General features: G+C 43.4%; 1 protein-coding gene across 2 annotated transcripts; it reads right to left on the minus strand.

Moving 5' to 3' along the window:
- Window positions 1–1,170: 1,170 nt before the first annotated feature.
- Window positions 1,171–16,017, minus strand: PROSER2 (proline and serine rich 2). 2 transcript variants are annotated; one of them, XM_018068145.3, is made up of 3 exons: window positions 15,809–15,943; window positions 5,794–6,049; window positions 1,171–4,967 (listed from the first exon to the last, which is right to left on the minus strand). In XM_018068145.3, exons 1-3 carry the CDS (start codon window positions 15,941–15,943, stop codon window positions 3,979–3,981), a joined length of 1,380 nt encoding a protein of 459 aa, XP_017923634.2. In that variant the 3' UTR covers window positions 1,171–3,978. The 2 variants fall into 2 exon arrangements, with proteins under 2 accessions (XP_017923634.2, XP_008924431.3); XM_008926183.3 differs by having other exon boundaries at window positions 3,979–4,967; window positions 5,797–6,049; window positions 15,809–16,017.
- Window positions 16,018–16,342: the final 325 nt, after the last annotated feature.

A 16,342-nucleotide genomic window follows, 5' to 3' on the forward strand; every position in this document is an offset into this window, starting at 1 on the left:
GACACTTTGAGCTTCTTCAGGAGGGCTGGAACGGGCTTTCTGCTGAGGCACAAACAGGACTGAAAACTTGCTGGGCTAAAACTACCACGTGCCTTCAGCCTCCTGCCTTCCCTGACCCATTTGTGGAGAACACTTTCTGACATTGTTTATGTTTACGGGAGGCCCCAAATTTAGCGTGTGTGTATCAAAGGAGCTCAGGAGTCAAAACACCAAAAGCTTCTTCCCAAAGCTGCAGCCACTTGAAAGGCTGCAGTCACTGGGCAGCTGAGTGAGGCTTTACCTTCAGCACAGGTGAGGCTCTGTAACCTGGTTTAAGTTTCATTACAGATTGAGCCAAGTTAAATTCTCTCTCTCTGGCTCCAGGCTGGAGCTGGACACAATTACAAGAGGCCACCTGCCCTGACCTGGTTGAGACATGTACTTTAGCCCTGAGGCAGCCCTGGAAAGCTCAGAGACAGACTGCTACACCTGCTGATGCTTTTTGGATACCACCAACATCCAACCTCAGGGATAAAAAAGTGGCTCAAGCAAATGGGAAATAATTTTTTTTCCTAGAGCGATTTCTATTCTGTCTCTTATGATACCTGATACTTGGACAAATGTTCAACACCTGTATACTTATAAAGAAATCCTTCTTCAAAGTCAGAAAGGCAGCAAACACAGATACACCTGCATAGAAGGGAGGGATAAGAATATTCTCCAACAGGGAACTTTGACCTGCGCAACAAGAAAGACTTCAACATTCAGCAGGATCCAACTCTTGTATGGTAACAGCCTTGGAAACAAAGATGTGCTCCTCTTCTTTCACATATACAACATTCCTCTTGGAAAAGCCATTTTAATAATGCAAACATTGTGAGATAGGGGCTTTTTTCTAAGTCAAACACTGTTCAGGATGAACTTCATTCCCCCAAGGACCCTGGTCACAGCTCCAGCTGCCCAGCAGTGAGAATGCACATCTCTTGTTAGACACAATCCTTTTTTTTTTGTTGTTGTCCCCTCCCCTCCCTGTTGTCCCAGGGTTGAGCTCTGGCTCACACACATCCACAGTTACAAAAAGAAAGGTTATTAAGGTTATTAAATTGGTATTAGTCATTAAGTCACCTCCCTCCTCCCAAGAAGGATTCACTCTATGGAGTGACAAGAACCAAAACGCCACCGCCCATCAGCAATCATTTGATTGGGTTTATCCCAGTTTAATGGATGATTTATCAGATTTGTGCAAGACAGTTACCTCTAACACAAAGGGAAAAAAGTAAAATCGCAGCAACATATACACACAAAACAAGATACACAAAATAGAGCTAAATTTATATACAGGTTATTAGCAGCTAGACTTAACTTCATTTAGTACATGGCTTTACTTACTACAGTTTTAGGCACAGAGAAGAATTTATCAGTAGGATATTTGCTACAATGAAGGGCCACAATGAATACCTCGTTCCAAGTCCTCCCTGGGCAGAAACTGCTTTACCTAATGAAGATCTAACTCTCACTTCCCACCAGTTGAGGACACAGCCCTGCACAAAGGATGAAAGAACATGATCCAGCTAATTCAGCAGAGGCAGCTTTACAATTTAGATATTAAACACCTAATTTGTGTTTTTTTTAAATAGGGTTACATTACAGAGTTATTGAACTGGACTGCATTTCAATGAAGTAGTGTCAGGGTTCCCCCTCCACCCCCTGTCTGCTCAGCATGGGCTCCCAGCTGTAAACAACTCAAAGAGGGGCTGGCAAGGAATGATTAGATGTGAAGATTGCTCTGTACGCACTTCACATCCATAATGAAGAATTTGCTTTACCAGGACTGAAAAGCACAAAGGTCATGAAACATTTAAATTTACTTAGCAGGTTATGTTAATAAATTATGATTCATCATCCACATGTAGGACTCCATGCCAGCCTGCAGCGAAGCGCGTGCTTGGATGTATTTTATGTGCTCCCCTGTCCTTCTGATTCAGGACTGGAGACTCAGAGCCCAGCAGAAGAAGCATGTGCTGTGCTCACAGCACACAGGCAGCCTTTTTTGTTCCAGCAGCACGTCTCACGTTTGGTTGTGCACGCCTAAGTGCTCTGCCAGCCCAGGAATGGCCACATATTTTAATTACTGATTGCTTGTGTATAGTAAGCCTCTCACAGTGAGGAACACGATCACTTCCCCAGTGAAAAGGCTGAAAAGAATAACTACATAACAGAACCAGCCAGATACCGTAACAACACGATTAAAAATTAAAGCAGCGAGCAGATAATTAAAAAAAAAAAAAAAACACAAAAAGGCAAAAAAAAAAAACAAATTATGAGGCAGGTTGAGAATAACACAAAGGTTTTTCCTTCACGACAGCTTCATTTACAAGTAAAGCTCAGCAAGTTTGAAATACTTTATCACAAGAACTCCAAACTTGTTTATCACAGTTATGGCAGAGCTCCTGATCAAAGGGTGTGTCGGTTTCTGCTATAGCCACTCCCCTCCTCTTCTCCAAGGTTTCTTGCTCAGCTCCTTGGGAAAAGGAGTGGGTTGCTTGAGGCTTAAAAAGTGCAGAGAATAAGTCAGTTTTTCCCTTTAGAAAACAAGCAAACACCGAAAACTCAAACATCGAGGAATAACAACAAAAAAACTGAGAGGGTTTGGAGTTTGGCATTTGATTTTGAAGTGGCTATTCTGGATGTTTTCAGGTATACAAAAAGGGAAGGAGTTTTAACATGGAAGAGCAGCTTTCCATATTAAAAAAAAATAAAATCATACCAACACACAAATATCTTTTGGGACCATCTTTAAAAGCATGTCTGTTGAACAAAGGCAAAATACCATCAATTGGACCATTCAGGAATGACGTGCTCTTACACACAGCCCTCCTGTAACTCCACTTAACCTGCACGAATTTTGGCTGTAACTTGTTATGGATTGGCAGGGCAGAATCAAATAAGGCTGTGAACAAAGGATTCTGACTAGAGGAAGATCACATGACAGTTTTAGAAGTAAAAGAACTTACAGTTACTCAGTGTAGTACAGCTACTGTTCAAAAAGTAACAGTTCCTTCCCAGACCCCCAACGTAAAAGACAAGACTTTGACATCAGGGTCTTGCATTTGGTACAAAGTTAACTTGTTCCTATGGCTTCTCTGCTGTGAGACCATCCCTGGTACAGAACAGTTGGGGTCACAGATTGTCAGGAGACTCTTTGGCTGTCAGTGTGAAAACCGGTGCATATCCTTGAGGCTTTTCTGGAGCCTTTCACTGGACACGTGGGTTGGTCGAGCATGACCAAGAAGCAGGTGGCTGGGAAGAAAGGCAAGACTTCAGGGGCAGCAGCAGAGTGGTGCAGTCACCCATTCAGAGCTTGGGCTGCTCTGTCCAGGAGAAGGTCAAAGCAGAAGCCACCCTGTGCACAGTCTGGAGGGAAGCGCACGCAGAGCAAGGGAACAGAAGACTCCACCACTGGGAGGGAATGAAGCCAAGCCAGATAACACAGACAAGAAAAAAAAAGTCACAGAAGGGTGTCACACTGCTCAGAAATTTCAGCTTGGACATTATCTCGAGCTCCCACAGACAGACAGACAGACACGTGGGCAAGACAAACGGAGCTCTTGGTTTTGGCTTCAGAAAGAGCAGAAGGAAGAGTCGCCGCTCAATTCGCTATGTACAACAATACTGCACTGTACACTTCATTAACGAGATGCTGCCTGACACAGTCCAGCATTAATTAAATAAAATTCCTCTTAGTCACAAAGAGCAACAGCTCAGTATCTCTGTAGGAAGGAGAGCCAGACCCCACTGCTGTACATGACCATACGTGGTGCCAGTCCCGGGATGAACACGAGTGGTCATTCCACAGTGTCTGGTACCTCCCCAGCTTGCCTGAAACAGAGAACTTTCCCTTTTTTCTTCCAATCCATCTGGTCCCAATTCTGTTGGGACCATTCCAGCACCAAGCCATGCCATGACTTCCCTCCCACTGCCACAACATTCCCATCCACGTTACGCCGTCTCTTTCAGCAGCCCCAGTTTCCGAAGGGCCTCTCTCCGAGCTTCTTCTGTTGAGCCACGGCCAGAAAACTTCACCGTTATCCCTTGGGATCGGAATCCTGAAGGTCTAGGCAGCGATCCTGATCTCCTCCTCATGTCCAGGCTTACAGCAGGCTGTTTGTAATCATTACAGCTTTTCCCTGTGTTCTGCTGTGCGCTGATGACCTTGTTAGCGGCAAGAGCGACCTCTGGTTTGATTGTTACAGTTTTGCCCATAGGAAGGAAAGGGCTGGGCTCACTTTTTAAAGCCTCATGGATGTTTTTATATCCATTGGTAACAGCATCTGCCTGTTTGGGCTGCACATCAACCTGCTGAGTGCTTGGGGCATGGTCCACTTGGTCCTGAGCTGGCTTTCCCTTAACTAGGCCGAGTTTCGTCAGGGCCTCGTATCGTGTTTGCTCGGAAGAGAGATCCCGTAAGGAAGAACTTCTGTTACGTGACAAGAAATCACTTTTGTGCAGCTTCTCCTCCAGCTCAGCTGCCAGCAGAGCTCCTCCATTGATGTTGGCCAGCACCTGGGCTCGCCGCTCCTGGACGTTCACGGCGGCTTTGGAAATGGTCTCGTTGAACTCTTTGCCACTGACATTCGTTATGTTGATGTTGCTGGGGAAGCGGTGCAGTTTGGGTGCAGGGGCGGGAGGGTGTTTTGGTGCCACGAAATGATCCCCATTGGCCACCGGGGTTTTCTTCCTGTCCGAATTCCCGTCCTTGAGGGCGCCGGGGAAGCGCGCCCTGCTCTCCGCCTGCTGCTCACACATCTGCTGGGCCATGATGAGGGGAGTGGGCACAGAGCGGAGCAATTTTGGGTGCTGCACTGGAGGAGGGGGCGGAGGAGGAAGAGGAAGTGCCTCAGACATTGGTGGTGGAGCAGGGGGATACGGGGGAAGGTCAGCAGGTACAGCTGGCTTGGGGCTCTCGGCTCTCCAGGGAGCATCCAACACTAAAAACACAAAGCACCAGTGATGCCATTAAGTCTTCATACACAGCAGAATGCAAGGCTTTCTTTCAGCATCATTTCTCCCCTCCCCCAGAAACTTTCCAACTCAAACTCAGCCCACATTGCCAGAAGAAACAATAACTGAACCAGCAATGGCATCTTGTAGGCGACACTATAGGCCAGGTCACCACACTTACAATGCAGTCACTGGCAGCCCTCTTTCTGCCTGTCATTCACACTCTGCATGTTGCTTCACTGGGTTTCAATGGCTGCTCTTCTGCAAGAATTTTGCAGTTCTTATTTTTTATCACAAGAGCCAGGAGAGGACGCATTACATCCCACTGGATGTACTGGCTGATACAGTGTCTTGGTGCAAACTTATTTGATAGGATTGCCTGCCTTTCAGTCCCACACAAAGTAACACTGCAAACAATCTGCCACCTTAAAACTCTTAGAGAAAGTCTTAAGAGGTCTTAGAGAAAAGCAGAGCACGAACAGACAGAATACTGTTTGCCTTGCTGCAATGACTGTGCACAACAGTGACAACTCAGTCACCTGGCAGAGGTCTGAGATCACAGTCCAAAAATTTCATTATATGTGTGACCTCCATGAGAGAAAAGGAAAAATGGAAAAAAAAATGTTATACTAACAGCAAGAATTTCAGAAACCCCAGGGCAAATGAAAATCACAGTCCTTAGAGCTCCTGATGTGCAACAAATTCATCTCGAGGTAGTAAGGAAGGTACAGAATTACTTTAGCTGTTTCCAATGAGAACTGGAATAGGTCAGGGATAGATCAAAGGGAAACCCACCCTTGCAAGAAATACAACTACCTGGCTCTGCATCTCTGCTAGAAGGGCCTTCATGGTCACTGCTCTCAGGTGTTGACTGCACTAAGTCGATGATATCTTCAGTCTCTGAGTGACTGGACACGTTTTCTTCTGTCGACCTTGGAGACTGGCAGTGGATGCCACTGTCACGTAGAGCCATCTCCTCCAAGTCATCTTCTAAGGCATCTATGGTTTCCTCAAAGAACATAAGAACATCCTGTTCCTCGTGGGTTAAGTATTTCAGGCTCTCATCATCCTATGAGGGGAAAAAAGAAAAAAAAAAAACAGAAAGATTAATGCCTTCCCAAAGAGGCATCGAGGCACTACAATGCAAGAGGACAAAAAAAAATATTAAAAAACCAAAAGAGCAGCAACTGGTATTATGCCCTTTAAAATACCCAATCAGTTTTGTGTCAGATTCAGGGACAAGGTTTGGGGAGCAGCACTGGGGGGGAAAGGGTACACTCAGGACAGTCCAACAAATGGGCTGATTCCCATTTTGACGTAGCCCAAAATGGGATTGGCTTCTAGAGGCAGAGCTGGAGCTGAGAAGTGCCTCTACCACTACACACCATGAGTTATCCAGAGTTATGTGGTAGATTACAAAGAAGTAATAGTAAGGAGGGAGAGGGTTTCTAAAGATATTACCTTTGAGTTATAGAAAGGAAAAATTAAGACTAAATATGAGGATGTGCTCCATGTGCTCCCTGGAAGTGCAGTGCCTTGGGCTATTTTCTTTAGCAGGAAACTATCCTGTAGACCACAGAAGTGAGAAATAATCACCTGGATTATCCAGTCTTCATTTTCTCTGAGTCACTGCTCTTGATTAACTTGATTAACACAGTATCACTATGAGAAGCTGGGCAGCAGTGCCCTAACTCTTTTCCCTCCACCCTGGGAAACACTCACTTTTCCAGAAGCTTGGAGATGACAAAGAATGATTAAGAAATGCACTACATTAAGACAATGGATACAGGAAAGACATTTCCCAAGAGAACTGTGTAAGTTCTGGAATGCAAGTAAGTATTGTTGAAATGTAAGTGAGGTTTTCCCTTTTCTGGATTGAATTTCCCCCCTGCCAGGCATATACTGGAAACTTTGCCCTCAGTAACTTCACAAGAAGCACCAGCAAAGCAATACAAGACTTTGTATCCTTTCTCATCTCTACTTTTCAATCCTCCAAGGACACCTGATTCATGTGTAGGCAAGGTAAAAAGGCTACTTCTCAATGGAGGGCTGGGAGAATTTAGGTAAATACATAAAGGTATGCAGTACAAATATCCAAGAGGAGCCATGTTCTTGCTAGGGCAGCACAACTTGCTTCAAACTCACCAGGCCTGTTCAGATCATCTTACAGTAGATTAGACTAAAAAAAAACTGAGTGCAGCTCTACCTGTTAACTCCCTGCACAAACAAAGCTTTTATCCCCATCCTCAGCATTAAAAATAACAACGTACCTCTGCAGGAAAGTAACGCCTGCAGATGAAGAACTATAACGTGCTGCATTGTACCAGAATTTGTACCAAAACTGCAGCAAAACTGCTACAAAAGCTAGAATCTGGATGCCCTTTGCCAATGCCTATTTAAAGGGGATGAACTTCAAAGGCTGACGTATTCCACAGCTCGCACCCACCACATGTCAGAGCTTTCAAAGGCCAAGGAAAGTTTTACAGCTGCACTCGAAAAGCAAGAGACAGACAAGCCTTCCTTTTTTTCTTTTTTTTTTTCCCCTTAATGGATGTTGCAATCTCCTTCCTTCCCCACCCAAATACTCATAGGGCTGCTATGTCTAGTAGGCAAGAGAATGACAGGAAAGGAGCCCTTGTTAGGTAGGCCGGAGCTGGAGCTGAACAGGACTCCAAGAACCTTTTGTGGAGGGTGAGCTCATTGCAAGAGCCAGACTTCCACAGGCAAAGGAAAGAAAGAGGGGGTTATGTTTAAGAAATTCTCAGTGGCAGCAGATCCAGAGCGTGGCACAGTACAGGAATTACTGCACCACACTGTGCATTTCAAAAAACTGCTCCCACGTGAGCTTAACTCGCTTGATCAAGAGCTGAGCAAAACAGTATGTGAAGAGAAGCAAAGACTGCCAGAAGCCCTTCATTCCATCCTTTTCTATGCTGCAAGACTGAGCGCTTTTCCATGCCAGGTAAGATTTGCAGGAGAGCTCCACCTGACTTACCATCCTCACAGGTCTTGCTGAAATGAGCAGTGTCCCTTTAGGTGAAGGGTGTGAACTGAGTAACCATCCCTTTGTGAACACATCTGTAGTAGGTGGCATACCAAGCTGTGAAAGGCCAACCCCATCTCTGTCAGCACTTCCATCTCTTCCCTCGTGCAGCTTCCCTTCAAGATGACCAGTGGCACATTTCATCAGCAAAAAAAGGCACAACAGCTCAGGAGAACGGGCAGTGTTAGGTCAGGTGGCTGTACTGAGATGCAAGGCATCCAGTCTGGCTAGAAACTCCCTCAGGCAAGGCATGTTTCAGTTTGCCAGACAAGGAAACAATCCCATTTTAGACACACAGGCACAGTGAAAAAAACCTACTCAAGCTGGTCAAACCAAAGGAGCTCAGAGATGCAAAGCAAGCAGTGACTTGATTTACCACTGGTCTGAGAACAGGGCTGTATTACAGAATTCCCACTTGTATTACTTGTATTATAGTGAAGCTTTCAGAGGGATGGGAGGAATTTTTTTTTTGGTAGTTAACAGGTGCCAGTTTTAATTAAGGTTACCAAGTCTATTTGCAATTAGTTCATTTTTCATATATTCCAAGTACTGGAACAGTTCATATTCTTTCCAGGCTGGTTTTCCAGGCCTCCCTTCTCCTGGATGCATCTGGGTTTTTTTAGTAGCCAAAGAAAGGTCTTTTCAGCTACTTGAGTTATTCATCTCATACTTTCCATATACTCCCTACTCTTTATACACAAACACACCTTCCATAACTAAATTTCACCTACACCTAACACTACAGACTTTAAAACTCCTGTCAAAAGACAGGTTAAGTTTGAAAGTTGAAAATTCTGCCTCAGCTTCAAATTAAATTAAATTAGGAGGATTAAAAAGATTGTTTGGACAGAAGAAATTTGGGATGCAAGCAGCTGAAATAGCTGAGTATGCTCAGCTGGCATTAATATTTTAGCTGTCTGTGCAGCCAAACATTTCCTGCTTACACCAAATAGGAAAGAGTCTGTTATGATAATGTCTGGTATAAAAGAGAGAAAAAAAAAGAAATAAGAAAGCAAGAAAAAATAAAAGAATAATAGAATCTGTTTCATAGAAAAGATCCCTTTCCTACCTGTCCAAAACAGTAATATCAGAGGCCCACAATGTTTGACATGCATTTGGAGAAATTTCAGAACATCAAATGTAGACCCAGAATCCTAAGACCAGCACAGCTTTGACAGGAACAGAATAGCACAGGAAATCCCAAGACAACTGCAGTGCTTAAAAAAAAGAAAAAAACCTCACTCTTCTGAGAACTGCTAAAGAACTAAACTTCAATTAGCAAAATAACAGAACACCAGGTTCAACTGATTTATCAATCAGCTGGCAGTGCCCAAAGAACTAACAGGCACAATGCCATGGGAGAGAAATGACTGGATGCTTCTCAAAAAACAAAACAAACAAAACAAACAAAAACAACAACAACAACAAAATGAAGGGAGTAAACAATTGTAACATGCAGTAGAAAGGTTGATGTAGCACCACTTGGGCCACAGCCTGTTAATGACAAGGCAGTTCTACTTGTTAGAAAAAAGGGGTGCAAAGGAAAGCCCTGTGTGCAGGAACAGTGTCAGAACAGGTACAAAACACAGAGGCAAGTACCTCTGACTAGATTTACAGAAAGGGGAGACAGAATGGGTTATATTTCAGTTGGAAGCAAGTGCATTACAGATAACATGAACTATAATACAGGATCAGACCACAAAGTCCCTTTAGCTCAGCATCCTCCAGCAGCCAGGGACACACAGCACAGGGGAGTGGGGCTGCAGGGGGACAGCATTGCTGTAGGTTGGATGGATTTATATTTTTCTCCCCTCCATCCTTCCAGTTTCCAGCAATGCATGGCTTAAGGACTTCCCAGATGCATCTGTGTACTTAATAGCTCTTAATGAGCTTTTCTAGCACAAATTTGTCTTACTGTTTGAGCCCATGGAAACGACTGGCATGCACAGCATTCTGTGGCAGGGAGTTCCACACTGTAATTGCGTGCTGTGTCAAAAAGTGCTTCCTCTACAACCCACTAGCTGATGATTTTGATAATACCATTTCATTTGGTGAAGAAGACTATAATACTGAATGTTGTTTTCTTCAGTTTATGAGCATAATTGTACCCATGTGCTTCATAATGGGTAGCAAACCATATAATCAATAGGTCCTAAGTGAGGAAACAAATTATCTACCAGTATTTAAAAGACAAACTAGATGAACCAAAGTCATAAGCTGACTAAATTACTTCTAACCTACTTTTAAAAAAGCAAGCTGAAGATCTGCTTAAACTCTGAAAGCGTCTCTTTGATAAACAAAGTTAGGCTGATCAGCTTGTAATTTCTTTTTTCCTTTAATTTCTATGTTAGAACAACATTCAGAAAAATGGGGAGAAATTTCAGGCAAAAGCCACTACATAATTTTTACAAAAATCAAATAACTTCACACCAATTTCATTTCTCCTGAGGTGGTTATTGACTTGGCTGATAGGTATAAGCATGAGATGTCATATACCCAGATTTTATGAAATGGCCTCAAAAAATGCACTCCCAGATGAATAAGGAAGCTATGCTGAGATGAAGTTACTGCAAGGTGCCTGTGTAATCTGTGATTCTCTCAGTTTAAGTGCCATAAAGAGGGAAAAAGGTGCCATTCAGGTATGCAGAGCCCATCCTGGGATATATTAACCAGGGTGATGACATGACAGCACATCCTCATTGAGAACACGGAGTTCAGCTTCAGCTGCTGAACTTTGGAAAGGATGCAGCCAAGCTGGACTGGGTCCAGAGCAAAGCAGGGAGTGCTGAGAGTTTAGATGCACAGGATGGCTGAAATAATGGAGCATGTTTTATTTAAAACAGGGAAGAATGAATGGGTGGTGGGCAGAGGCAGCCCTGTGTGTAATTTAATATATAAAAAGCTGACCACCCTTATCACAGACAACAAATTTTCCCCACATGCACTGAAGGCGAGACAAGTGGAAGTTGGCTTTCACATGACAGAAACTCTAATCCAAGTATTCCAGGAAAAGTAGTGGAGCACAAAGAAAACACTTTGGAAGTTCAGGACTGCCTATCAGTGTGGGTTAAAGAGCAGACTTGCCCACCTGCTGGAATAACCTTTATCTACCAGATCCTGCTTTGAAGCAGAATGATGCAGTTCCTGCATAGAGCACAAATTGCCTTCTGGATCTATATTCTCACTAGCACATTTTACAGCAAGGTCATTCCTTGCTAGGAGTCAGGCTCTTATTTTTCCAAGGCATACAGCTTCCAGGTCATACTAACATGAGTTTCAAGTGGATAAAGCATAGCATAGCTCTGTCCACACCCTGTAAGGAATGGGTTCCACCTGCCCCATTACAGCTGTATCCACACAACACATCAAATTCTTCTCATTTTTTGTGTATTGTTATTTGGCAAAGCACTTGGACATGCTGAAAGGTCTCATAGTACAGCAAACCCTGTGGAGTATCAGTGTCAAGAGGGAAAACCACGTTCCTTTTATGAAAGGAATCTTTCTCGGCCCTTTCCCTTGAACACACCTGAAAATGCATCTCAGCATGACAGGATTCTGCACACTCAAATTGTGAGAGAACAAGGCAGCAGTGGGCTAACAGACACACAATCTGTCCTCTTCCAAAAGCCCTAAAAACACACTGGAATCCCTGGACCCCTTCAGAGAGGCCGGGGCAAAGAGATAGTAACGTGGTGCACTTCGAAAGCCAGGTCTGGTGTATTTAAATTATCTGTACTGATCCAAAAAGGATAAAGGTCATAACAACTAACTTTTAGGCTACAAGAGACATCATAACTACAAAATAACCAGGTCAGCCCTGAGTTAAATGCTGAGTGTGTGAAACAAGACACTGAACCAGCTCAGACTACTCAGAAGATACTTGTTCTTCATGTCTATGTAACCAACATTCAAAATGTCACCTGTACAATACAAGTGACAAACCAGCTCCAGTGACTGGATACCAAGTCTTGTTAGAGCCACAGAGGAACCTGGTCTGAAGAAATAACAAACAGAATAAGCAAAACATCTTTTTGGAATCATGGCCATCAGCCAGTTTAAGCCACTTGATTAGTGACCAAGTGAAACAGTCACTTGACCAAACTGTGGAGGTCACCACTGCCCCAAAAAGAGTGGTGGTGGCAGTAACTGAGGATCTGTCTAACTCAAAGGTGAAAATAAGATAAAATTAAAACCTCAGAGTGTGACCATTGAGAATAATGAGAACTCACTATCCTTCAAACCTATCATTCAGTAAGGCATGTCCAGATACAGAAAGTACTGAAGTAGCAGCAACAGATCCCAGGCACTGACACAGCTTATTATTAGTGCAGTTGCAATTAGCACAGCTCCCTTCAGGTACGACCAGCACCTCTGCCATGGTTTTCACAGGTAACACTATTGTCCCAGCATGTTATCCCCACCTAGAAACTAAAGTAGTTACTCATGGCTGAGAATAGATACCCAGTCCAATTACCAGAGGGAAGCACTGAAAGAGAAGGATTGGCTCTTAAGAAGTCAATCTGTGCCTATTCAGTCAATGGAACAAGACAAATTGCTTCAAAAAAAGCCAAGACCTAGTTTTACCTCTGAATTAAGTGTCCTTAAATTGCTGCAACCGTATTGTATGGCAAGTTAATTCTTATACCAATGTCAGGGAGTGTCATTCAAGAATGGGGTTTGGAAGCCAGAATTGCCAAGAACAGAGTGTTTTTGTTTACCCTCTCCCTTGGATAGTGCAACCGATTCCATGTATTGAGAGAAGGTACACTTCTCTCATGCTTTTGCCAAGCAGAGGTATGGAAACCACCTTTGTCAAAAAGAAACCAGAACATACATGCAAATTCATGTCCTCATGTATAACAGCCTCTATGTTTGTAAACGTTGGTGTGAGATGAAAATATCAAGGCAAACATTCCTCCTGTCTAAAAACAGTGTCCATCTGCTGTGTTAGATATGGCAGCATAAATCCAGATCCAAACATCCATCATTTCTAGGAAAATTATCCTGCAATCAAGGCAGGACATCAGCACCTTGCTTTTCATTTCAAAAAAACCAAATTTGGCTTGAAGGCCTGCAATTGCCCAAGATCAGCTGAAAGCACCATGGCCTAGGTAAAAAGCAGCTGAGAAATCCGGCAAAATTAAACCGATGTGACAACAGGGAAGAATCACACACACAGAATTTTAAGACCTTTTCAGCACATGGCAATTGATGTCCATGTCATTCCTAAACTGACAACCAGTTCCACAGCAAGCAGTGCCAGCACAGACATGGGATGCACAACCAGCCAAGAGCCAAACCAGCTCTGAGCAGTCAGTGTAGGCTCAGGCCAGTCCAAGTGTTTGTCCCCATTATCTCATCTCTGGGTTTGTTTGACTTCCACAGATGCAATACAAAGGTTATATTTAGTGACTAATGCAGTGTGACACTGAGAAGAGCTTGCTTTTTTATAATCAAGTAGGAAGAAACCCACAGCAGTACAGGCCTGACATAAGAAGCACTGCTACCCTGTTCCTTTCCAAGGCCATTACAAAAAACCAAACCAAACAAATCAAAATCAACCCTGACCTTCCTTGCTGTGTCTCTAGGTGAACAGACCCAGGAAACTGATAAATGAAGAGGCAGATAAGTCTGTAGTTGCTTCTGTTTCAGGGCTATGAAGGTCTGGTGTGCCTGAAAATACACCCCTTCCTTTCTCAGAATTTGTGTAGTAAGAAATTATTTGTCTACACAAAGTTATCTATCCCCCTCTTCTCATTAGGCCACCAGAACTTCTGCATCTTCTGAACTTCTATAACAAAACTACAGAGGCAAGAAGTTAACGTCTCTGGGAGCATGTTCCAGCAATTAGGCAGAATAGGCAGAATTTCCTTAATATCCAGTTCAACACAGACCCATTTTCAAACTCTGAAACTGAAATTCTGCCTATATTGAAGAGAGTTTGCACTTCTCAACCTATTATTCCACACATGCTAGCTGTCATCCTTATTGGACATGCCACCTACTACACTGCTGGAAGAACAACCACAGAAGGGGACCTGTGGCACCAGAATTAACTTGTCAGTACAGCTCCACTTTCTCCATGCACAAACTCAAATAAGACAAACCAAAGGCTCTTGGAACAACTTCCTCTAACACACAGGTCTGATGGGAATTGCCTAAATCTGCAGCCAACTTTTACTCCATCTATAAATTAGTGCATTACAGAGCAGGAAGGGATTCCAATTCCAGCTGATGCATCATCATATGGGTTATCACATGGCAAGATCCAGCTGGATTAAGGGAATCTACGTCATTTTCTGACACAGCAGACCCAGGATGAGACTGTACAAACAGACTGATTTATACACAGCATTGCTATTCAATACTGATTATGTCAAATGTCTAGCCTCATGCCTGCTTACTGCAGCTAAGAATAAACCCCATGGAAACATGGTTGGCTACTAGTGTGATAACCTGGGAACCTAATGTTCAGAGTAATGAACAAAATTAACTTGTAATTCTGCATAAAATGAAGTTGTGATTCTTTAACAAAGTACCACTCAGACTGTAATTCTCTAAGATTCAACCAGTTTTCATGTAATAAACAACATACACTAACTACCTGAGTCCAAACGGTGTACTTGGCTCTTGACCTCCCCCCACCCTGACCCTTCACAAATGTTTTCTAGAGCAGATCAGAAACAGTTAAGGAACTAAATTCCATAATACTTGTTTTGTGTTTTAACCAGCAACACAAGCTGAAGGATACAGCATCATATTAACAGAGCTGTATTTTCAGTAGAAACAACCAAGAGGGAACAGCTTTAGTTACCTCCAGCTGCCAAAAAGCTCATAAAGTAGCACAAAACCACTGAGCATTTCTGAGGTACATAGATAAACAGAGGTGCCAACCTGCCAACTTATTCTCTCCACTTACTCTTCTACACAGAAAACTACTATATTAAAAGGCAGCTGGCAGGGAGGGCAGAGGGAAAGAGGTGGAAAGCCTAAATCCATGTTTAAGGCAAGACAGAGATTTGGATTTCCATTTAGGGAAGGCATGTTTACCAGAGTGCTCTTTCCCCAATTAAAAATGGATGCTTTTCAAATGGTTAGGATGATAAAAAAAAAAATCTGGAAGGAACCATACCTGCTTTCTAGGCTTAGCCTGTCACAGTACAAAGACTACTGTTGAGTTCAGTGCCTGATTCACCCTGCTAATTGGGAAAAATGCAGAAGTGCATCCTACTCCCTCAGTTACTCACACACAATTTAAATGGCCACACACTCATACTCACTGATGTGAAGACAGCTTTGTTTGTGGTGATGCATTTGTTACTCATCTAATTAAGGTGGAATAAGTCGAGACCTTTATTCACGAGTGTCAACAAAGAGCTTAAGCAAAAAACAGTGTGTAGAACCAACACTATGCTTAAGTTCCTTTACAAGCTACTTAACAAAGCAAGGGCAGAGCTGTGCACCAAACTGAGCCCCAGTGAGGGTGATTGCACCGAGCAGCCCAGGGTAATGCCTGCTCCTTACCACCATTCCCGGCTCTCAGGGAGGAAGGGCTGGAGAGGAGCACCCTCCAAGCTCTCAGAGACAATCAGACCAGAATAACAAGCTCTTTTAACAAAGTACAGAAGTCATTTCTGGCCTTTGAGTTAAACAACCAAGACCACAAGCAACCACTCAGGACTAGAAACGGGAAAAATCACTCTTGATAAAACAAAAATCCTGTGATGTGAACAGAGCTTCTAATGTAATCTGTACCACCAAGCACAGGGCTCATTAAACACTTACCAAGGCAAGATTTCTGCACCTGGCTTGGCTGCCACGATTCTCCACACTGCCAGCCCTCTCCATGCTCCCATGTGTGTGCTCTGGAGAGATTTGGGATGCCATTTCAGGAGACTCTGAGAGGAGATTTCTAGGCATCACACTTCCTTGGCTTATCAGTCCCGATGTAGCACAGAAAGCTGCCGGCGTGTTACGTGGGGCTGGTGGCTTTGTTCATGTCTGGAAACAGAGAACAACGTGGTACATTTAAATCTGCTTGTTAAAATACTCCAAAAGGAACAGAAAATAAGTGGTAAAGAAAGATCCCGCACAAGTTAATAAAGTTTAATGCTCTGGAGCACATCTACCACTTACGGGCACCTTTTTAAAAAATGGTTTTATTCAAAAGGGTGACTTTGAAAAATCCATAGAAGGGAAAAAAGGATAGAAAGAAAGGTTCTGTACCCCCTCTTGTGTGCTTCCAAACCAGATGTATATAGGTAGCTACAAGCACAGACCCTGCATACATCTTTCTATAGATTCAGTTTGTGTTTTCCA

Source organism: Manacus vitellinus, unplaced genomic scaffold (genome assembly GCF_001715985.3).
Source record: "Manacus vitellinus isolate BGI_N305 unplaced genomic scaffold, ASM171598v3 scaffold_13_pilon, whole genome shotgun sequence".
Lineage (NCBI taxonomy): Eukaryota > Metazoa > Chordata > Aves > Passeriformes > Pipridae > Manacus > Manacus vitellinus.

Bases quoted from the DNA above. Each gene is read 5' to 3' on its own strand.
- PROSER2 (XM_018068145.3), bottom strand. From the start codon at position 15,943: ATGCCTAGAAATCTCCTCTCAGAGTCTCCTGAAATGGCATCCCAAATC. The intron at 6,050-15,808 runs GTAAGTGTTTAA...TTCCCCTCATAG, and splicing joins GGTGCAGAAATCTTGCCTTG to GATGATGAGAGCCTGAAATA. The intron at 4,968-5,793 runs GTTGTATTTCTT...TTGTGTTTTTAG, and splicing joins CAGAGATGCAGAGCCAGGTA to TGTTGGATGCTCCCTGGAGA.